Below are 24,551 nucleotides of genomic sequence, written 5' to 3'. Positions count from 1 at the left end.
CTTTAGAGCGTGTCCGCTGCCTGTGATCACGCATAATCATGGCAGATGCATATCACAAACCCAGCCTGCATCTCTCATTAATACTTGAAAAGATGCTGCAGTCTGTGAAGAGATGCTCCACAGCCTCTGTGCTCTTTCAAAGTGAGGACACTTGATTAACTAAAAGGTGCTTTAATGCAGATGTCCAAGAGAGAAGGAGAAAAATGCCACCACATTTAAACACTCCTGATGGATTGGAATTTGCAAGTCAGCTTTTTAATGTCTGCAGTAACGAGTGTCATATACTTAACTCTTGGATTCAAACCGATTGTTCTTTCCTTTTCTAAGAATTGTAGTTTTCTTGACAGGAATTTCCTCATCTCCACTTTGTGTTTTTAGCCATTTGATTTCACTTTTTGTGTGTTTGCTTGTTGGTTTGCTTGTTTGTTTGACTGATTAAAACAAAGGAAATCTATTTAAGAAATCAGAAAGCTTTACAACTCACGAAACTCGTTTGCATCTTATTACATAACCTTATTAGCATTTGGAACCCGTCCATCCATTTTCCTAATAGCTTATTCAGCTTTAGATTTCTGAGGGTGTTGGAGCCTATCCCAGCTGTCATTTGGAGAGTGTCAGGGTACATGTTGCCAGTCCATCACGGGGCGAACACACAGAGAGGCGGTTTAGGATGACCAGTTAACCCAGTGACTCTCAAACTGTGGAGCATACGCCTACTGCAGGTAAACCAGGTTTAAAAAACAAGAAGTGCAATGAAGCTGAATGAAAATGTTTTGAGGGAAAATAAACAAGCACTTGTGAAGGACTTGTGTTTGACAATGCTGCTCTACTGACCTCTTTTTTCTATTTTTTTCTAGTTAATAATGATCGACGTGTCAGAACAAACAAACACTAAATTAAGTTAAGATGTGTGTCTTTCAAAAACCCCAGAACAACTTTTGACTTTGAGTTGTTTGTTATTACAGCAGGATGAAAACTCAAGATTCCCTAAACTCAAAATTAAAGAAACAAATCAGAAGTGATCAACCTAAACTGAAGTGACATCAGTTCTGTAAATATCACATGTAGTCAAGGCTAAATAGTTTCTATCTGTATGGAGGAATTAGCTTCCTGTTGTAAAAAGAAAACATTAGCATAGCACAGCATAGCATCTTTATTTATAACGCACTTTACATCCAACAATGTTGACCAAAGTGCTACAAATATAAAACAGAGAGGAAACAGTTTAAATTACATATAAAATATCTTAAAATTAAAAATAATATAATTAATAAGAAACGTATTAGGAGACATCAACAAGTCCTGCTGTGCTAAAAGCCAAGGTTAATAAATATGTTTTAAGACGTGATTTAAAAACAGATAAGGAAGCTGCCTGTCTAACATGTAAAGGCAACTCATTCCACAATTTTGGTGCAGTCCATTAAACAGTTAGCGCCATAATAAGTGACAGAAAATGGAAAAATATAATAAAAGAACATGTTGTTATACTGCAAATGTATTTTTTCCTCATTGAAATAAAAATGCATCCTGCAGCACAAACTGTATCTTCCCCTGCTCTGCTGCTGGGTTTAAATTATTATTATTGCTTTAAAGTTATGAGTCAAATCTTCCAAACGGGCAAAGGGCATTTATAATGAAGTAGCAGCTGTAAAGGGAAGATGACTGTGAAGGAAGTTTGTAATGTACGTCCCATTTAAACATTTAATATAATCCTAAAGGAGATACAATTGTGACAGGCTACCCTGTGATGGAGTAGTTCACCGTAGTGTCATCAGGTGGTGCTTCCTTGTGCTGTATTTCCAACAACCACTGGTCTGCAGTATCATACAGTGGCTTCTTTGTGCTTTATTGTTTTTATTTTACTGTCTCAGAGTGGACAGTTACATGGTTATACAAGCTGAAGCACGAATATATGATAAATATCAATAACGCTTTTTAAACCGCTTAAAGTCACAACACACATCTGGCACACATTAAGCTTCATTTGGCCACTAAAACAAATCCTTGTTACTCTTGTTCGGTCTCCACCAAATCCTAAGATAAAAATATCCTCCACCATGATGCTCACTGTTGCAGCTGTTTGGTGTTGAGTGTGTAGGTCTTGGTTACGTTTTTCATTTTTATCATTTAAAAAACTTCTGGTTGCAACATGTCATAAAAACCTAATGGAGCTGAGTGGGCACTGGTGTTATTAAATATTGTCGACATGAATAAGACGTAGGATCTTTTCTAAAACTGTAAAATACATTTATATAATAAATTATATGCTGTTTAATACCTGCAGGAATGCACCGCTGTAAACTATGATATTTTTATATCTCACAGTAATATAAAATACCTCTTTATAAATTTGAAGTATGCGTGTGTGTTATGTAATAGCCCCCGTGTTGCATCTGAGATGTGATGTCATATCTGAGCACGTGCAGCAGCCGAGAGCAAGAAGAGGAGATTCATTCTGCTTCAGTGGCTTCTCATCCACACACAAGAGGAGATGACAGGAGAGAGACAGAGAAGGGAGAGAAATCTGTGAGCGAGTGAGAGACGAAAAAGCAAACAGGGGAGTTTTTGGGAAGTGTAGGAAGGCTCCTGGGAGAGAATAGTGAGGAGGAAGGAGGAAGTCAGAGATTAAAGAAGTAGATGGAGGACCAGAGGAGTAAGTAGGCATAGAGGAATGCCTCAGCTCCACAGCCTGTTATGATGGTTTTTATCTTCTCTGCTCCATTAAGTCTCACCAACTGTGATGATTCATCCACATAAGAACCACTAACAGCAGGACATGTTCATGCTCCGCTCACATGCTCACCAGGGTCGCTCAGGTGAACCATCTAATGTTCCAGCACGTTTCCGACGTTCCCGCGTACCACGGTTCAATTTACCAGACGTCTCGGTTCACTTTTAATGGTGCCTGTGTGTGCATACATAACAGTCATCTACGTGAGGCCTTGTTGTGTTTCCATGCTTCGCTGCACTCGGAGCTCAGCTGCACATGAACTGCACACTCCAAAGACCCATCGTGCCCTTCTTCTGTGCTGCTCTCCAAGCTGCGAGAGCTTGATAAATGTCAGGATTTTACAACGTATCACACCGAATAATCTTCTCAAGTGAACATCTTGACAAATGAACTCACTGAGACTGTGTGCTGAATACTTATAAACAAATTAAATGCAAATCAGGAAAGAGACAGCGGTTCATTTTTTTTACTAAGATTCTCTGCGTCAGTCTTGGAGATCATTCTTCAGCTAATTCTTTTTAATAGTAAAAAATGACTTTAGGGTTAATGTTCACTCTGGATCCATAATTCATCCATTTGCATGGAACAGCTGGCTCGTAAAACACTTTGATCTGCTTCTGCGTAAAGTCCAGTTCACCATTAACTTTTTATAATTATTTGAACATAGCTGAATCTAGTCCCTAAACTTGACCTCTCCACTGTGCTTGTGGTTTTGGAGCTTTTTTTTTCTTCTTAGAACATTTTAAGTGAATTATGCATCAGATATGAAGCCCAGTATTTTTTCAGTCTGTTACTTTTCAATAATTAGATAATCGGCTCTGCATTGCACCTGTACGGTTTGTGACTCAGCTAGCATTAGCTGATAATTCACCGCTATGACATTTTTGTAACCCTAGCAACCTTACTGAGGTAGTGACTGACAAACTGCGTTTGGAGGTAACCTTGAGTGTCTCCTCCTGCTGGTGATTTGAAAGAATGCATGTTTTAAGCATTTCTACACTGAGTGTTCAGGTCTGATAGCGTTTGTGTTTACTCGATGGTGTCTTTGACTGTTAGGTTAGGACTATCAGGCCCACAGGTCTAGAGACAGGACGTCAGCGCTCTCCGACAGCCTCTGGTATCAAGGGAAAAATATGTAGCCCTCGGTGAGTTGGAGAGTAGCTGCTGGTTGTTACTGGGTAAAATCAGTCACAAAGAGGGTGTTGCACTAAAAACCTTCATGTGATTGCTTTGGTCGCTAACAGATTACCATGACTTGTCTTCAAAAACTTGCTAACTGACCACTGGGTGGCTCTAAAACCATCCAAGATGGCGATGGTAGAAACACTCATTTTGGGAATTCAGGAATTAGTGGGTGACATCATGATGGCCACGTCTATCTTTACTGTCTATGGGTGAAGTTTTTCTTGGCACCAGTGGTTGGCACGTGGCTTAGATACGAAAACCACTTAATTAGTTTTCGAGTCATACTCTGATTTAAGTCAAAATAGACCTTTCAGTAATGTTAGAAGTCAAATTTCTCTCCATTTTGTTCCTCACCATGTGCCAGCGCTTTTCTGAAAAGGACATTTTCACGCACTTACTCACACTGCTGCGAGAAATAGCATTTATTAGTCAGAGACGCTTTTTTGCCCTTCAAAAATCAGCGAGTATTGTCTTTTTCCTGGTGAGGTCGGGCAGCATTATCCACCAGCGTCTGTCTCCTCACTGAAAGAAAAGCTTCCTGTTGAGGTGTAATGCACCGTTAGGCCATGAATGTCAAATGCAGTGATGGCACAGATGTCAAAAACATTTTAACCATTATCTTCAGAGCACATTTCATTAATATTCACATCCATGTGTCACATTATCAGCCGACACAGCCACATTATCTGCCCTTGAGTGTGAGTTTTTTTTTTTTACTAACATTCAAATCCTCGCAGCGGGCTGTCTGTTTCTCCTCTCTGTGACAAAGCAAAACCCACAGAGAACAATACAACTGCTGTTTATCCCCACACAGAATAAAATAACCATGCTCCGGCTGTTTTCAGTGCAAGGCACCCACACATACACGTACAACAATATCCCATCATCCCAAGGGACAGCGATGTGTTATGATGGAGAAAAAAGAGCAGAGAAGACGAAGGCAAACAAAGGAGTGACATTCATGTTTGTCATGATGGGAGGTCAGAGGGAGGGACTGCACTGCTGGTTTTTACACTGCTGTGACCTTTAAAAGATCACAAACACACACAGAGCGTACCATGGGGCACACTTTCAGATAAATGCCTCAGCATGTGAGTGTGAGAGCACTTCATTTGAAATGTAAGAAAAGATAATGAAAAGAAAGTCAACGAGTAAGAAAGAAATAAAGAAGGAATTGGTAGAAAAGAATGAGGGGAAAATAAGACAGAAAAGAATCAAGAGGAGTAAAATGAGACAGAAAGGTCAGGTAGGAGAAAGTGCAGACAAAAGATGGGAAAGAAAGAGGAAAAAGTACCAGACGAAGACAGGAAATCGAAGATATTATGGAAAAAGGGAAAATCTGGTGTTAAAAGGGGAAAAATAGAGAATTTGGTAAAGAAAGAGAAGAAACTGTTGAACAACAGGAAGAGAAAAATGAGGAAAAATGAAGGACAAGGACAGACAAGGAAGAAAGAAGGGAAAGAAAGGAATACACAAAGTCAAGAAAAGGAAAGAAAGGGAAAAAAAAAAAGAAAATAAGAACAAAGAACAAGAGAAACAGGACTTGAAATGGAATAAACAGAAATGAAAGGCTGGTGAAAATGAAAAAGAAAACAAAACCAAAGACAGTAAACAAAAGAGAAAAAGGAGAAAGGTGGAGGAAACTATGTACCACTGCTGGACATCCTGCCGATGTTCCCATCCGGCCCTCCAGAGAGCTCTGTGCTGAATAAACCAGACGAGACTGTGGTGTTTCTGGGCAGCGCGTTATCAGGGGAGGGAAACGGGAGCAGAGCCTCAGGTGGAGGCTGTCAGACAGCCGATGACACGTTCAGCATACTGAAGTGTAGTTCTGCCACAGCAGGGCAGGGGAAATCAGGTAGACATCGCATTCATGCACACACTGAAATAAATAAACTCCTGCAGGCAGAAGTGCCGACGCGGGTGATCCGGAGGACTATTCTCCTATTTGTACAGGGTTGCTGAGCAGAGATAATATGGCTGCTCCGGGGAGATGTGTTTTGTGGTTAGCAGCTCCGAATTACAGCTTCCTGTGTAATTAGGTTACAGTACGTGGGTCGCCTGCTTATATGTAGGGAAGGCAGACCCGACTCCCGCGTGATATGAATAGCTAATCCTCCATATCCTATGTGTCCGTACAGTGTAATTGTTCTGTGACTCCACTCGAGGGTCTTAGTTTGAATGACAGTGAAAGGCTTCGGGAGAGGAAATGAAAGTGGGGAGCATTTTTTGAAAGCATCCCATAAATTCTAGAGAGCAGCCTGCATGACTTTGCAAAAAAAAGAGCATACATTTGGGAATGAGGGCACCCGCTGATGGAGTGTGGCTCTTATCTGTGGAAAGAGGCAGGAAAAAGATTACACTTCCTGAGAAACAGTCGTGATACTGAAGAAGAAGGGGTTAGAGGATGGGTTTTAATCCTGGGAAAGAGGGCTGTGAGTCAGCTGGAGATGGCCACTATCCGTGTGTCTGTGACGTGATGGATCACAGAACCCCCCCACCCCCCACCCCCAGTCCTCTGCAAGAACAGAAAGTGTTGGAGAAAATCGTTTCAGTGGGACTCCATGCATGAATGTGGAGAGCTGAAGAGAAGAACCTGGTGTTTATTTATCATCCACTCATCAAGAACAGTCTTACTTCCAATTCCTCACACGTACGCTTGGCCATATATTACAGCTCTCGCCTGACGAGTCCCCTTCTGATTGGCTGAATCCATGGTGTGGCCCGTTGATGTGCCAGCTGTGTCCGGCCACTGAAAAAAAACCCCTGAAAGCCATCATATTCACATCAAAAAGAAAATGCTGAGCAATTCCTGTTTGTTTGGTTTTTTATTTCAAGTGATTTCTATTTGTGCATCTTTCCAAATCCTCCTCCATATTATTCCACAAAGTCCCTCCATAGACTGTTGTTCACCCTGGAGTACTTTACATTCAGGTTTTGGTGTCTTGTTCTTGTCTGAGTTTGCATTAATAAATAATACCTTTAACCAATGACGTCTGGTCACATCCTTTTGCACTCCCTTCCACCTAAACAGAGGCGTAACACCAGACCAGAACCCTTGAAGACAGGATTTGTCGTCCTGCACTGTTGTTCATTTTCTTAGCTCTTTGGAGTTTTCCCTGCTTTTGACAAACTGGCACTGCACTGTACCTGGGAATGAGAGGGAGTTGAGTGACAGTGAGAGTTGAAGTGAAAATCGTAACTTCATTAAAGCAGACATGTAGCGAATTTAATGCAACACACTGACTGCTGACCGCTTACAAAAATGTCAAACTTACCGGCAGTGGGGAATTTGCTGGAAGAGCTCATTAAAATAGAAGAAAAGATGTTTGGTGGTGTCAAAGGAGCATTGCAAAGTGTGTTGTTTTGATGAAAGGATTTTGTGTGAAATGTAAAACTGAAAACAGAGAGTTTATTCTCCTGGTGTTTCTTTGCTTTACAGTGTAGTGACATTGCTGTTGATGAAAAATGTTCAGGTTTAATTTAATGGATCCTTTGGGTCGTCTGTAAACTCTTCATCTCAACCTCTTTGTGTTCATTATAAGCAGGAATATTATTATGAGGGTTATTTTTGATAGCTTCGTAGGAACTGTAGTCAACAAATCTCTGTGAAAATGCCCGTAAAGTCATCATAATTAGCAGCAGATGGTAAATTAAATTACCAACATTAATACAGTTGATTCAGCCAATTCAGAAGGAGCTACATGGTCTCTGCAGTTTGCTGATATCAACTTGTTAATGAGCTAGAAATGCACTGCACTTATTAACAGTGATTTCAATAGGCGGAAATCCAGTGGGCCGGGAGAAGTTGAGTTTAGCTGTGAAAAGTAAGAGTAGGTGGGAGAAACAATAGCACATGAACTTTTTAAAAATCAAAGCAAGGTTTGAGTCCTTCCTGACAAAACGGGTCCTGAGGCTGTGTTACAGTGAGTCACGGCGACAGCTTCCCCTTCTTTGGATAAAGAGTGCCTCAAAATCCTGCAGAGCTTTTCAGAGATGACTTAAAATTTTAGACAGATGATTTTTGGACGGTGGTAGAGTGGCCCCACAGAAAGAAGGTTCTAGGCTTGAAACAGCAACTAAACTGACACGTTCTCCCTGTGCCTGCCTACATTTCAGTGGTGATCAATAAGCTGTCGGTCTGGATGTGAGGGTGAATGGTTGTCTGCTTCTATGCATTAGCTCTGTAATGGATTCAAAACCTGTCCAGGATGTATCCCACTTGTTTTTCAGTTTGCTCCCAGTGCTAATGTCCAAGTCCTCCTAGAAGCAAATCTTTTTACTTTATTCATTTATACACAACATTAAACAGACTGCATGGCAACAATTTACTCCATCCATCCATCCATCCATCCATCTGCTTATACATCTGCTTATTATGGGGGGGGGTGGAGCTTAAGTTGTTTGTGTATTGCAAATCATTTAAGCCATTTAAAAATATGACAGACAATTCAAACATTAGTCAAATAAAAGTTTTTAAAAGTTAAAAACATAAACAGTAAAACGAACAACATCAATAACAATTGGGAATTTTCAGCTGGGATTTGAATGTTTGGATGACCTAATTTGGAGGAGGAGGTTGTTCCAAAGTTCCAGAGCTGCAACTGAGAAAGCCGAGGAGCTACAATAGGAACTGCTACAAGCTGCTGATCAACTGACCTGAGCAGGATATACAGCTGTGAACGACAGCATTTTAAAACCCAGCATACACAGGATGTCAAGTTGAAATTCGGATTTCTCACTCTTCATTCAACTGAAATGGCTGTCTGTGTTTTTGTTGAGAGAGTGAAATCTTACTTAGACAAGAGCAGTTATGTTGCGGCTGTTTTTCTTGATTTCAAGCGTGCGTTTGACACTGAATCATCTTAAGCTCTTGTCTAGACTGTCAACATTTAACTTTAGTTCTCACACCGTTAAATGGATACAGTCTTATCAATCAGATAGAAAACAATGCGTGCAAATAAAGAATAGCAAGTCACCCTATCTTTACTGTGCGCAAGGTGTCCCTCAGGGTTCAATTCTAGGCCCCCTGTTATTTTCACTTTATGTAAATGACTTGCCCAATGTGTGCAAAAATGTGGACACGATTATGTATGCTGATGATACGGTAATTTTTACACAAGCCAAAACTGCTGCTGATGCAGCCCATCGGCTTTCATTGGCATTACATGATTTACAAAAATGGCTGATTGACTCATGCCTGTGCCTCAATGTTAAAAAGACCATATCAATGTTTTTTAGTAAACCTAAAACAACCGCGGCTGCAGTAAAAGTTTGCCTGGGTGCACAAGAACTAATTAATGTTGAGGAATTTAAGTATTTGGGAGTGCTACTAGACTCAAAATTATCCTTTAAAAACACGTTAAAAAAGTAGTGAAAACTGTAAATGTTAATATACAGAACTTTAGACATATCCGCACATCATTAACAGACACAGCAGCGATTATGATACCGGCTCATATTGAATACTGTATTACAAGTTGGTCCTATATGAGCTTTGCTGCTATTGGGCCAATTGAAGTGTGCTACAAAAGAGCATTGAAAATATTAGATAAAAAACCTTTTTCTTATCACTGTTGTATATTATATTATTTAAATCTTCCTGTCTAATATACAAAGTTATACATGGTCTGGCGCCTCCACCAATGAGTGATTTTATTAAGCAAAAGTTTAGCAGTGTTGCCGGGTCTCGACTGACTCGATCCACTGTTAGAGGTGATTGTGAACTGGCACCTTTTCACAGATGCTCTGTCATATCAGGGAGTGAGCTTCTGGAACAGTCTTCCACTGTCAGTGAGGGAAGTACAAGTCTCCTCATCTTTGAGAGTCACTTAAAAGGGGCGGATGAGGGACACACAAACATGTGATCATGTTTAAGAATCATGCTTTATATTGGACATGAAAAAGAGTTAGTGTATTACAAAAAGGGAAACAACTATTAGTGTAAGACAGCGATTGTTTGGAGACAAATTGCCAGGCAACCTGTGCAAACATCTTGTAATCAGAAAAGGTTTCTCAGAGGTTGAAGGTCTCAATGAGGTTGCTGTCCTACTTTGACTCTATAAGTGACGCCATAAGTGAATTTATTCTGTATTCTAGGGGTAAAAGGAAAAAAGCACACTTATTTATATCGATACCATAAAAACAAGTAAAGTCACATGCCTGCTTCCACACACCTGAAACTGTTGTAAATCTCTGCTGTGGTAACAGACCTACTGCCTCATATGTTTCCCACTTCTACTGTTAATTTGCTCTTTTGTTTCTATTGTTTGAGAGCAAATGTGAAGAATGCTTGTCGCCTGCATTGTGTCGAAATGTAAGACGGTTTTATAGAAGAGAGCGTGAAAGGTTAATTTTCTTTCTGCTGTCAGGGCAAGTTGTTCTGTGTTTTGGCAAGGCATCTGTGAGGATTATGAGGGCATTTGAATAAGTCTGAAAGGGATTTCAGGGGAAGAAGTCACCATGGAAACCATTTGATTTTATTTTTCTGAGCGTGCTCTTGAGTGAGAAATTCCAGCAGCTGTTTGCTAGCATTTGGTCCTGTTTACATTCACGTTGGTGATGAGAAACTAAACCTGCATCACTGTTGTTGTCTTTCTGCCTTTTTCTACATGTCGCTCTGTCAGTATGAAGAATGACCAGAAGCAGAAGTGTGTGCCAGCAGATGTACAGCAGATTGGTTTCGTATTTGTCCCCCAACGCAGATTGTTCATGACCAGATCATCGGCTTCACGCAGTTCACATGTGTTTGCCCCAAATGTTCCTGTTTAACTATCTATAACCCTCCCACCACCCATCTGTTTTGCCTCCTGTCACCATACCTCTCCTCTGTTGTTGTTTTTTCTTTAATAATGACTCTTCCTGGTGCCATCTTGCTCTCGGTAAACATGGATGTACCGAATGATGTCAGCAGGAGTTTTGCAGGGTAGCAGAAGACAGAGGAGGGGTTTCTCTAAGACTTAATTCACTAGCACCAGCATTTTTGATAAAGTGGCCGTGTTGGCTGTAAGAGCAGAAGCTTCGTCTCTGTCACCAGTTTGGCACACAGACACTCATACATTCAGGAGCTTCTACTGACTGTATCCATTCCTTAACTTCTGATCCCCATTCCCGTTGTCTGCAGTGGAGATCGATGTGTTTCTTATGAATTTATTTAGAATTCACAAGACTATTTTAGGTGTGATGTGCATGAAATAAATACAGTATTTTTTGTGCTGTAAAAACCCTGAAGGCTGCTTAACCAGACAAAAGTGAAAAGTAATGGTTGCTCATGCTCCTCAGATTGCTCATAAGATATTAATTAAGGGCTTTTCTGTTTCTGATTACTGCAGACTGTAGGAGATTTAAAACTTATATTAATGAAGCTCATGTGTGTGCAAAATGTGGAATGATTAAAGTGTTTTTATTGATTCTAATAATAATCTAATATCTAAACTTCTATCAATTAATTATATATTTCCATTGTGTATTGTAGGATATGCATAAGCACCATTTGAATCATGAAAACTTAGTGGTGATTTCAATCCATCCAATTCAGTTTTATTTATACGGTGCCAAATCACAGCAACAGTCGCCTCAAGGCAACAAAAAGTCCCTTTTAACATAAAGAAACCTCCTGCAGAACTCAGGGAGGGGAAGCCATGACCGGTTTAGGTGGTGCAGAGGGAGAAAAATCCATCCATGCATCCATCTCCAGTTTTCTCCCACTCCCGTTTTAGACTTAGACTTTAGACTGTTTTTCCCAGAAACATTTTCCAGTTCATCTTAGCGGAGCTTGAGGTACCTCCAGGCCCTATTAGTTATATAATCTCTTCAGGCAGCTCTGGGACTATCCCAGGATCTCCTCCCATGTGGGTGTGGCTGGAAATCTTCTAAAGGTGAGATACGAAGCACCCAGTTTACATTCTTGTACCACCACAGCTGGTGACTTGAATTGAAGAAGGAGCTGCTTTACTCCAAGATTTCTCCAGATACGTGAGTGTTTTATCTTTAAGGATGGGTCCAGCGAAGAAACTCATTCTTTGGGACTCTACACAGTGGTCAGTGCCATAGAATGAGTTTCTTGGAAGCAAGTGTCTGTGCTTTCTGGTGCTGAGTCTTATTCTGGCGAACCCAAAGTCAGTATAAACAAAAAAAGCCAAACCAAAAAAAATATTTAAAATGTCAGGACCTGTTAGCCTTTACAGGACTTTAAGGCAGATGATGTAGAAACATGGCCAATAAAGCTCATGATAGAAGACAAATGAGGTCACACGGTGGGGAAAACATCAATCCTCAACATTTTTAAGCTGATTTGTTGTCTGTTGTGGTTATTTTACTTCTATGGGTTGCAAACATCACTCATTTGGCATTTTCTCATGTTTGACTGTCACTGTATTTAGCTGGCAGTCATTACGTGCCAAACAGTCCAGCAATACCTCACTGAACTGATGTTGAGATGTGGTGTGAAAGACAACAAACCATTTTCTAGAAAAGACATTCAGAAAAAGATTTTATTTCCCTTTATTTCTTTATAAAACTAGTGAAAATACACTCCCCTATTACAGCACCTCTAAAAACTCAGTCCAGCATATTCAAACCCCGAGGAGGCAGCAGAGCTGACCACTGCCCCATCACGCCAGCCAAGCATGTGGGAACAATAAGTTTTGGCTGTAAGGAGTCTCGTATAAGTAAGGTCATCATGCAACTTCCAAGAGACATCGTTTATGAAATGGCACATACATTTTTAATTTATATTGTAAAAAATTATTATCTGGTAATACAGCCCCAGTGGCCTAATGGATAAGGCACTGGCCTCCCTAACCAGGGATTGTGGTTTTGAGTACCATCTGGGCTGGGACGTTATTTTACAAAATATCCTTAGGGATTAATAAAGTATTCTGAATCTGAACAGTCTGTGTAAGTGATGTTTGGCTGTCTGATTGTGAAATATAGCTGTTGTAGGTGTGATCCACATCTACCACACTACAGTGATTTTAGCCTTGTCGGGTTCTTTTAGACCTCGGTATGACATGTGGTCGGTATGAAATGCTGACAGTCACAGAGAGGAAAAGTTATTTTTCGGTTGGCATACAATTTACATCCATGCGTGATGTAACATTTTAATAAAGTTCAGTTGTGTCCAGACTGATGTAGTATGTGTAGAACGGTGACCTTTTGAAGATGCTATCGGCCACATTTGCATCTAGCTCAGAAAGCTCCTTGAACCTCGATCTGGTTTCCATGTTCTTATCTTAAACATGGAGTTTGCGCGTGACCTTTCATTTCTTTTCATTGAAGGCTCTGTGACCTCAAGTGATTTTCAGATATTTTGTCCTTTGGAAAGCCTGATGATTACTGATTAAAATGTCAAAAAGACCATCCTGCCCGGCTTTCTGGAATGAATATCTTTATTCCTCATCTCTTTTCACTCTCCCTCTATCAGCCTTAATTGGGATCACAGTGCTAAATCTTTGCTCTGGCCTTTTTCCAGCCCTTCAGGTGATCTCACCTTTCTCTCTGCTGAGCTTTAGATAATTTAGCTTTGTCGTGGACAGTAACAGGCCCGATGATGGGTGAAGGGTGTCAGCATTCCCCAGGATATACTTCCTGCTGATCGCTCTCAGATGGATGTGAGCGGCCAGCTCAGGCTGAGAGCCAGAGCAGAGCTGCAACTATTCTGGCTTTACCTCAGGCAGTGAATAGTGTCCCTGTCAGCGACTGCATAAAGTCGGCTATCAAAGAGGGAGTAGGCTTAAAAGGAGTGACACACTGAGAGCTAAATTAGGTCTAGAAAAAATGCCTGTAATGTAATAATACAAGTGAAATTGTGTTTGATGAAGAGCTTTTGTTTCATGCTCTTAACACCTGCAGAGTTAATGACATAATGGGTCACCCCATCCAGGCTGATAGCCATGGTATTATGTTGACGAGGCTCGGAGATGAAACTTGACACAGAGGCTGTCCGCTCCGCTCTGATCGAAATGACTGATCTACCCCTGCTTCACTTTAGTGCATCTGACAAGACGAGTCACACCAGCATGGTGACTCAGAGCTGACGGAGCTGAGTTGCTTGTTGGTTGTGGTGTATGGAAAATACCAGCTTTGCTGTGTGTCAGTAAGAATGAAACCCCCAGGCTGCATCCAAAATGATGTCACCCACTGGTTTCTGTTTTGAAACCTGAAATCTTGTGTTTGGGCTCCTGCCATGTGGATTCATTTATTTATATGTTGAAGACAGTTCGAATAGGAGGCAACATTTGAGAGAATTAATCGTGGTTTACTATGACAGAGAAATTAATTAATGTATTTGGTGATTAAACTCCAGTGATGCAAGATGGCAGAATCAAATCCAAGTGGTGATAGGACCCCTCCGGACGCCTCTGGAGTCTAGATGCTGGAGCTGGTAAAGATGAAGATGGACCTCTAACGCAGCAATGAGGGAGGGGGTGGATTGCATGAAGGACAGTCTTAAAGGAAAAATAATCAAAGAGCTCTAAGAGTTAAAGCGCACAGAATGGAGCCTGCGGAGGCAAGCAAGAAGATGATTAGACTAGAGTAATGATGTCAGTATTGAGTTTGACAGAGTGGGAAAGTGGAAGTGATGTAAAGAACAGACTAGCAGCCAAACAGCCAGGAAAGCAGGCAGATGAGTGATTACAGACCTTCCTTATTGAACTTACACATAAGCTTCATGTGGAGTGCTAAGTTATTAGCTAAATCACTCAAAATCCATTTCTTTTGTGTGTTGATTTCATGAAAAACGTAAACGGTCTCTGTTTTCGGTTTGCTTTGCACTTCAAGCTTCACTGTTGCTCACTGGTTGGTTAGCAAATATTTGCGGGTAAATTTGTGTTTTCCAGCCAAAGTACTGCTGCTGATCACTGCTAGTGATCAAAGAAATCACGAGGAAGTTTTTGGTGCAACGTTTTTTTGAAACTGATTTCACCTACTGACAGCCAGCAACCTCTCATCAACCAGGGGAATACGTGTTTTTCCCTACATGGTAGCTAACTGGTGTCCTGATGTCAAATTTTTAGTCATAGAATTTTGCTTAAATGCTCTAAAAAGCACAGACAGGTGAAGTCCAACAGACATCTGGCACCTACAGCAGCAACACACCTGTCAATCAAGCTAGCGATAGTTAGCAATAGTTATGAAGGATGGAAACCAAAACTATCCTCAGGTCCTTTTTTTTTGCAATGACATTGGCAGTTTTATTTATAAAGCACATTTCATTACACATAAACTCAATGTGCTTAACTTAAAACTGCATCATGCACATGGAGTTGGTGAGAACTTTTGGACCCTTGAAGGGCTTTTAGTACAAGAGGTCATTTCACCGAGCGCTTTCACTTTCAGCAATATAACTTATACTTGTTCTTGGCCGCTGTGGCGTTCCTCAAAGAAATAGTTTGACATTTTAGGAAAAACCCCTGCTCATTTCCCTGCAAGGCTTTGGATGGAAAGGTTGATATGACTAAATGTAAATATGGCCTACCAGCCATGAAATTATTCTATCATCATATCTCGGTTAGATTATTCTGATGAAAACACAAATGTTAAAAGGACAAATTATGCTTGGTGGACACGTTTTTGGTTGGTGCTTTGTCATCACCATGATGCTGCCAGGCAACCTGTGGTGGCTAAGCTAAGCTAATCACTTGCTGGCCCTGACTTCATTTTTAGCTTGCAGAAATTACAGTAGTTTAATATTCATTTTCAAATCTCAAAAGAATGGCTAATTTATCTCTTTCTTGAAATGTGAAGTCTCTGCTTCAGTGCAACTTTTTGAACTATTGCTAGCATTTGATATTGCAGCAATGCAGAGCTCAGAGGGTTTTGTGGTGCTGGGGTTTTCTGGAAATCAGTCGGTGTCATGGATATAATGCGGGAAACTCATTAAGCTGGAAAAATATCCCGAGTGGGTTTTCACTCAGCTCCGTCTCTGTGAAGGCAGAACAAACACGTGAGGCTGTCAGATAGACTCTGTTTTTTAACACACTGCAGTTTCTGCCTCTGTCTGACTTCGAGCTGCTGCTCCTCAGCTCATTTCTGTGTGGAGTACTGAGATGAGTTTCTCTCGTGGGAGAAGCTTCAGAGTACACAGCTCTTTTCGTCTTTCTCAGATTCTTTCTGCCCTCACCTCGTCTCCTCATGCTCGCACTCGTTTCATCATTTAGTCATCAAGATGTGCTTCAGCGTTCTGCCAAAGGAGGCTAAAAATGGCTACCACCTCTGACTAGCTGAGAGCTATATGGTGCTCAGGCTGCAGGCAGTACTAGTAAAGTGAGAGAAAAAAATGCAACATCCACTAAAATGTGAGTGCACCTTCTTACTTGTTCACTCTATGTTGGAGTGTGCTTAGTGAAGTTCCCTGAGGGGCCTATCCAACTGACCTTAAGTACTAAACTTTTGTCCCTCTTGTCTCATTACAGTTAGCAAGAGAATGAATCTTCTCTATGTCATTAGAATTAGTGGTCAATAGCATTGATTTTACACAGCTGGTGAAGAAGAGACAAAAACAAGGCATTTCTTTTATATTCTGGACCGTTACAAAGACAGACTCAAGCATTACCTGTCACATAACATTTACAGGTCTGAACAGCATCGCATGACTGCACCAATATATTATCACTAGCCTTTCTCTCTTTTTCCTCCTGCACTCTCTTCAGATATAGCAGCTTTGCTAACTGCTGTCTAAGCTTTTTTCAGAGTCTACCTTCATTTTTCCACTGGAAAAAGCTTAGACATAAGATGGTAACACTTTCCTCCGTATTTCTACACAATCCCACTATGGCACACTTTAATTTGCATTTTTTTAAAATAATGCTTCATAAATTTGCTATATTTAGGTATATGTTATACTCTGAGAATACATTAGTTGCATCAATTACCTTCCCAAACACTCAAGACAATGTTTGACATTCAACCAGCCACACGAGAAGCAGCTCTCTGCTCTGCATTGCTTAAAATAGTGTCAGATGAATTTTTAAAGGAGGTCACCTCCAGCTGCACAGAGCAGATGAGGGCCGCAGGAAGTCAAACACAAGAACAGCTTTAGAGAATACAAATACTTCACTTCCCAAATGTCCCAGGTATGATTTGAATCACCCACTACCCTAAAAATGAATTACCTATGCAAACCTATGATGCTAGCTAGCTTGAGGTGCTTTACCCTGTCCAGGTGAGTTGCTCACCTCTGTTTTTGGTGATGCCTGCTCCGTTCTGTGCTGTGAACAGAGCCAAACGTCCAAATATAAATCGGTGGATCTTTAACAACTGTACAAGTTTAGGTGTCCATTTTCTACAACTGTTTAATGCACATGTGACACTCTTGTGAATACTTGGAGCAGTTGGATGGTGTTGACTTTGTAATGAAGACAGCTTATGTGTGCTTTTTTGGCAAAAATGAAGCAATAATATAGGATAGCACGAATACAAAATTGCACCAGATAACAATGCTTTGTACGTGTAGAAAGAAATGCATAATAGTTTTACATGGGCTCGTAATGAAAATGCACCAGCGGGGTTTAAATGCCATGTATTAATTTTTCTGGCAAATAGGCTGTTTGTAGTCCTCAGATATTAATATACATGGTGTGTGAATTTGTCAGCAAGAGAGTTTTAAATAAACCACAACAGACTTGGGCTGTGCGTCTGTGCTCTGTAATTATCCCCCTGACAATAAAGGTAACTGAATGTAAATCTTCTTGTGTAGTATCGCTAAATGGATATTGACTAATTTTAGAAAGCTGACTTTTTCCCCTCTTCCTCCCACTCGATGGCATCATGCTTCACTGTTAAGGGACCACTGTTTTATTTTTCCAGTTTTATTAAAAAAAATCTGTAAAATTCAAATTCAGAGGCTGACTTCCAAAATCCCCTGAGCTGGCCAGCTAATCCTGTATTTAACTGTTAAATTTGCATGTTCTCTTCCTTCTTTCTGCCGGCCAGCCTCCCAAACAACAGTGCTCCCTCTCTGTCCAATTATACTAAGAGCCCAATACTCACTGAGAGCCAGTTGCACCAGCTTTCAGAGGATCAGCACAAACTGGCAGCAGAAATGACTCTGTGTGCTCTGTTTATTATGTATATATGTGTGTGTGTGGAGCTGGGTGGCACTGGTGTTGGCAGGAACTGGTGTGAGAGATTTACAGCTGAAGGCAATCCTGCCTGGCCGTCCTTCCAATCTGTTTCCCTGGTAACGGTTGCATTTCGGAAGCTGTCGGAAAACGAGGGGGAAAAAATGCTCTACTGCCCAAACTGGGCAAACTGGGAACAAGATTTTATTTATGAGATTGGACAGGATGCACGAAGCCCACATGGAGGATAATTCAAGCCACCGAAGCTTTGCTTTGAGACAGAGACTGAAGAAAATACCTCACGAGAGAGCAGCACTGGGTTTCTGAGCCAGGATTGGAGTGTGTAAATATTATAAATCAGCTTCATTAATATTGTAACATGATTACATTTGGATCTCGTTTTTAATTATATCACCGGGTTGGTTGTCGAGATTTCTAAGACTGAAAAACTGTGAATTTAGGAGAGCGAAGGTGCTTATCATCTTCCTCAATTCCAAAGTGCCTCACAGTGTGGTGAACTGCTTTTTCAGTCCTTTTTAATTTCTGCTTTGTTGTGCATGCTATGATATTGTGTGTGAAAAGCATTTATTGTAAGGCTGATTGTAGTGTGAACGTGTGTTCACTTTACCAGAGTGAACACATGTATAAAAGCTCCCTGAAACCCAGGCTATGATTACCAAACTTGAAAGAAGCTGATGTGGTAGTTAGCATTTTTTACAGGTGTTGTGAGAGGAGAAAAGGAACTACATACAACTATAACATAAGACTAAAAAACAAACTTTAGCTTCCAAGTTGGAAAGATAAAAATTGAAGACTCTCTGTAAAATGCCCCACATGGTTGTCCAGTGTTTGACTTAATGTGGGACTGCAGAGGATTTGTATGCCTGGTAGGCCTGTCCCACATCCTGAGACAGTGTCCCACATTTTCATTTGCTCAATTTTGCTAATATTCATAAGTCAGCGATGCAGGACAGACATTATCTTCTGGCTTTTATCCAGAAAAATCGTCTTTTTTTTAATCTTTATGACTCGCAGAAAGCAAGGAAATCTCTCATCATGGATGAAGTGCAGGCTCCACGTCTGCTGCACCAACACTAACAGGGAACGTTTAGAGGGACCACAAAGTTACGCAGGTTTCAATGAATGTGATGGAAACCACAAAAACATACATCTGTCCTCGACATGCTAAATAATTGGAGTGTGTTAATTACGTGTAACATACAAGACTTTGAGATGAGCTTAGCCAATTGGCAGCGTGTCCCAAATTGTCTCAGACAAACACACTCTTTGGATAATTTTGTAGGTGTTTTCTGTCTTTTTTATTGTTACTGCTGCTGCATTTCTAAAACACAGATGACACACAAACACAGAGAAAAGTAACAATGCTCATTCTGCAAAACAGGACATTGATTAAACCACGTGTTTATGACAAGCTGGTAAAGGTAGGCCCGAATTTACTGTACCAATGCAGTTTTATTGTTATATAAAAAATTACATACATATTACATGCTGATTAGAATCTACAGATTAATTAGTATATTACATAAACAAATAAATGTATAGGAGAGTAAAAATGAAAACATCTGACTGTGAAATGCAAGTACAGTGTTTGAGTACATGTACTTCCTTTGTATAATGAATTTTTGAAGGGTTTGATCTCATTATTTGCTCATTATTTGAGTTACTTTCAGGGCAGCCTGCAGGAGTGTGATGACCTGGGTCTATGACAGGCACTATTTGTTATGGACAGACTGCGTTTCTGGAGAGCTGATTAGGAGCGAATCCATGAAGCTCTGCGTGACATTAGAACTTGTGAATTGTATGACCATGTTTCCAGTTGTTCATGTTGATGTCCCAAAGACATCCATTTCTTTTGGAAATGATCAGGTTGTATTTCCATGATAACTCCATTTAGTCTTAGCAGCAGACTTTGAATAGGACAGAATAGAAAACCATCATAAAAATGCACATCAGGCAGAGGTTGTTGCAGTATGAGCTTGTTTCTAGGGCACTGCAGTAAAGCAAAATAATAATGCTTCAACTCATCCCCCTGAATCTTATTATACAAAAACATCCTTTTTATTTGGTTACAACAAATTAAAGTTAGCCAGTGTCATTTCTTTTTTCAAATCACCATCAAATGTCTGTATCGTATATACAAAATGTAATAAAAAAGCAAATTCCACAACCTTTCATTTCGGCGTTGTACTGTGCAGAGGTGTAATGTGGTTCTGGGTAACTGCTAGAAGACTATAATGTTTCCGAGAATTTAATTTCCATCAAAAACACGACTTTAGGCAATGAATCAAGCATTTGACTTGTAAATGAAAATATGAGATATCATAAGAAAGAAATGCAATGAAAAGGCCTTAATGTCATTGCATGCTTTAGTGCCTTAATAAGATGCTTTAATGTACAATTTGATCACTTGAATCTCATCCCACTGCTAACACTCTCGTTCTGTCACTCTGTGTCCTGCAGATGGCGCTCCACTGAGTGAACTGTCCTGGTCATCATCCCTGGCTGTGGTGGCCATCTCGTTCTCGGGTCTCTTCACCTTCGTCTTCCTCATGCTGGCCTGCCTCTGCTGCAAGAAGGGCAAGATTGGCTTCAAGGTGCGCCTCTCCATCTGCTTCCATGTGAAATATGATTACATCTGAGGCATAGAGTCAAATCACACATTTGCGCATAAATTAAAGCACGAGTTTATGGACTCTTGCATAGAGATGTGCATGCTTGCTTTCCCTGCCCATAAGTGTTACTGCAAATGGCCTAAAAGCACAACATTCCTCACAGTTTGTTATTAGATGACCATTATCGGCACATACTGTCTTCACCCACTTATACTCATGTTGAAGTGGAAAGAAGGATAAATAGCACACAGAGGTGGTATTGTCTGTGTCTGTGGAGTGGTCGGAGGCCTGCAGCTTTTCAGAACCGTCTTGTGGCTGATGTAGACCCCGTTTCTGAGCAAAACGCTGAAATGGGTCATGGCACCCGCGAAAATAGGACAAGGAACAAGGAAGATGGTGTGTACAAAAATACTTGAATATGTGCCCTTGTCTGCAGTTATTCTGTTTTATTGTGAGCTGAGTATCCTTTTGCAGCTGTGCTGTAAACAAGTATATGGTTGTTTACAATCAGGGTTTGAATGAAAACCTGCAGTATGTGCACTCACAGGTCGTAGCAGGTGCCTTCATCTCTGTATTTTTCCTCTGGACAGTCTCACCAGCAAGAAAATAACAAGAAACAGAGGGAGGTTGTTATTTAACTGAAAACTGTAAGATAGACTTAAACATTTAACAGAAAATTAAATAGAAAATAACAAAATCCACAATGGAAACTGTTTGAAACTAAGTTAAACTTTCGTATCTGCCCACTGTCTCCTCCCAGCTGGACATGCCTTAAAACATCTCACCTAACAGCCAACCAGCAGTGCTCTGCCACGACTCATCAGGGAGTTCACTTCCTATTTGAAATGGGGGTGGGGGAGAGGGGATAGTCTACTTGGTCAGCAGCAATGCTTAGTGGTTGGTTCATGCCACATTAAAATCCATGCAATCAGGGTCCAAAGTTAGCCAGCAGAGTACTTGCATTCATCATCATTCTCACCACCTCTTATGTGTAGTCCATGAGTTTTGACCGAGGCAAGGCTGAAATGGATTGGACATGTGTCGTGGAGGGATAGTGGATAGATTAGAAAAAGGATGCTGAAGATGAAGCTACCAGGCAGGAGGAAAAGAGAACACAGAGGAGGTTTGTACAGTAGATGCAGATGAAGGAGGATGTGCAGAAGGTTGGTGCAACACAGAAGGATGCTGGGATGGGGTCAGGTGGAGGCAGATGATGATTCTTGATCATGACTGTTCTGCTAAGTTCTACACATGATCATTTAAAACAATGAACATCAACTCAGGAATACATGTATGAGTAATGCAAATTGTTTCACTTTCTATGACTGCAACTAGTGGCAGAGAACAGCTGTTCTCCCAGAAGTGGAGCAGGCAAGACCCTCCACCTCTTTTGATTGTAAGGGGATTCCACAGGTCACCTGGTGAGAGGCAGCCTGTCTACAAACAGTCAACTGAGTGCAGTCGCTCTCAGACAGACTGACATGATTTGCAAATAATGTCATCCAGTTTATAAACACATAGATTGCCAAACATGGAGCGATCAATCTGAGCCAGTCTTTGCCAACAAAGGCAACTTGTCTGCAGACTCGGCTCAACTAGTTGGCAACTGGTTTTATATGAAAGTAAGGTTGCCAAGAAAGTATGTAATGTTTTAGTTAACTTGCTGTCCTACAGCACCTACATCACCTACCTGGAGTCCAGTCTGGGTTCTGGCTGGACTCTGAATGTAAGCAGTTAATTTAAATTCCTGTTTGATATAAGTCAGATTTACAATAAATGGAAACAGATTTGCAATTTTTACCGAGCACATTAAACAGACTGGACCCTGTTTTCTCTACTGTGACTGTAGCATTACACTGACATCACTATGATTAGTGAAGACATGGCTTCTTCTCATTGGCTAAAAATTACTTGGTAATCATTTCCTTTCACCTAATAGCATGTTCACAGTCCAGGTTTAGCATGTTAGCTTTAACTAACACTTATGCAAAAAATTCTAAAATATCCTATTTGCACCTTTTTCAAAATGTGGGTGCAAAAGTTTTTATATATATTTTTTTTTTACAAGAAAACAAATATTTTTAAAAAATAATTAATTTCTTTGCTTTGTTAATACGGCATTCTCTTTGGTCTCCCACAGCAAGCCTCTACTGTGCTACATATATATGATTAATTCTTTACTTTATTAATTTATGTTGCATCATTATGTAAGGAATTAATATAATTCAAGGCGCTTTAGAGGAAATTGCAGAATCATTTATGCTACTGTGAAGCTGTTGAATGAGTGTGATTAGGCCTGCCAGATAACCTTTCCTCACAGAGGCAGGGACATGTAAGATTGTTTTAATAATGAGACATGTTCGCCTTTAGGTCTCTTCTCATCTCCTTTTTTTTCACCACTTCCTCTCACTCTGGATCAGGAATGTCTGATTGCAGCAATGTTTCTAGTCATATTGCATAACATCCTGTTCTTTCTTCAGCACTAAATGCATGATGGGTTGTCAGGCTGTATGTTACAAAAACTGATTCCTAGTGAATATATATGATGTGCCTCATGTCTGGTTTTTGTCTTTGTTTGGTTGGACCACCCACTTCAAAAACCTGTTGAGAGGAGTGGGAAGAGAGGGAAGTGAGAGGGCGCAAGGGCGTGAGCAAGGGCATACCCATGAGCCTGCAGTGCATCCGGCCTCGGGGCCTCATCTGGAATTAGACACAGCTTCTCCCAGAGAAGGAAGGGGGATTTTTAGAGATAGGAAAAAACACTTTGAGGAGGGGGGGCAAGAGCGAAAAGGTCTCTGTGTTTTGCAGACAGTAGCGGGGAGGTGAGAGTCGAATTTAGGAGATTTGGTCTGCTTAAGCTGTTTGTTATCATCTCATCTAGTTAAAAAAGGACACATGTTACATAGATAATTTGATTCCTGTCAAAAGAGCTGTATCAGACAAGTATGAAGCAAAATCTAAACTGAGCCACAAAAAGAAGCAATAATAATGTAATAATAATAACAGTAAACCTGCTTCCTAAATATCTTAATTTGCTGTATACCAGTCTATTAAAACAGCAGCAGTGTTTGACTCAAACAGTTTTCATAGTGAAAGTCTCTCAGTTATACAGCTTAAGGTCGCTCGACCATGAATAGTTCCTCTGCTCTTCTGTTCTTAATGTACAGCTTCAATACCTCAGCGCCCTTTAATCCCTCGATCTGCTTCACATCCACAGCCAACGTCATCAAACCAGTTAATCTAACAAGCGTTTTTGTTTAGACTGTCGGAGGAAGCCCACAGGCAAGTTTCACACATACAGTCGGCACATGGAACATGATCCACAGCAAGGGAATTTTTAGAAAACCTAAATAAGTTATAGAGCTAGTCAACTTAAGTGTAGTGTAGTGTAGTCAGTGAGGTCAAAGGTTAAAAGGCAGAGAGAAAAGCAGTGAAAGAAATGTCCTTACAAGCGTTGTGTTAATAAAAAATACATCTGGCTGTTTTTTTTTTCTTGGTTTTGTGGAGAAGGGGACTGCCCCGCAGATGTTCTCTGGATTTTAGTAGAGAAAGGAAGAGAGCGAGTGATGTCACACATATAGTATGTGAATACCCCCCATCCCCCCACCTCTACTCCCTCACCCTTCATCCCTCCTCCTCCTCCCACTTGTATTTTTTTCTCTCACACATTTTTCTGGGGGCTCAGTTTCTCCCCTCTCCCCTCATGAGATAACCATAAGTTCAGTCCCACTTGTGAACTGGGAGATACTGCTCCTCCCTCTTCCTCTGTGTCCCCCCCCCCCTCTCATATCAATTCATATTAAGTTCATTCAAGTCTGTGTTTATTTACTTATTTTATAGTTATTCGTAGCTTGCTTGCTTTAAGTTTTATGTCCTTTGTCTTGTCATCTGATTCCGCTGAGCTGTGTCTCATTTTCGTCGGCTATTTTAACTCCCCCG

The 24,551-nt window shown here is 40.7% G+C and overlaps 1 protein-coding gene across 3 annotated transcripts in view; it reads left to right on the top strand.

Moving 5' to 3' along the window:
• aatkb (apoptosis-associated tyrosine kinase b) overlaps window positions 1-24,551 on the top strand; it is a 69,657-nt gene that overhangs the window by 16,688 nt on the left and 28,418 nt on the right. For 2 of the 3 annotated variants that reach the window (XM_005725680.1, XM_005725682.2), the window contains exon 2: window positions 20,461-20,594. In XM_005725680.1, the coding sequence (XP_005725737.1) occupies window positions 20,461-20,594 (134 nt within the window). Of the gene's footprint in view, window positions 1-18,302; window positions 18,319-20,460; window positions 20,595-24,551 lie in introns of those variants that run through there. The other variant, XM_005725683.1, reaches the window with a different exon arrangement.

This window comes from Pundamilia nyererei, unplaced genomic scaffold (genome assembly GCF_000239375.1).
Source record: "Pundamilia nyererei isolate P.nyererei 1_Seehausen unplaced genomic scaffold, PunNye1.0 scaffold00017, whole genome shotgun sequence".
Classification (NCBI taxonomy): domain Eukaryota; kingdom Metazoa; phylum Chordata; class Actinopteri; order Cichliformes; family Cichlidae; genus Pundamilia; species Pundamilia nyererei.
This window is presented reverse-complemented; position numbering and strand designations above follow the sequence as displayed.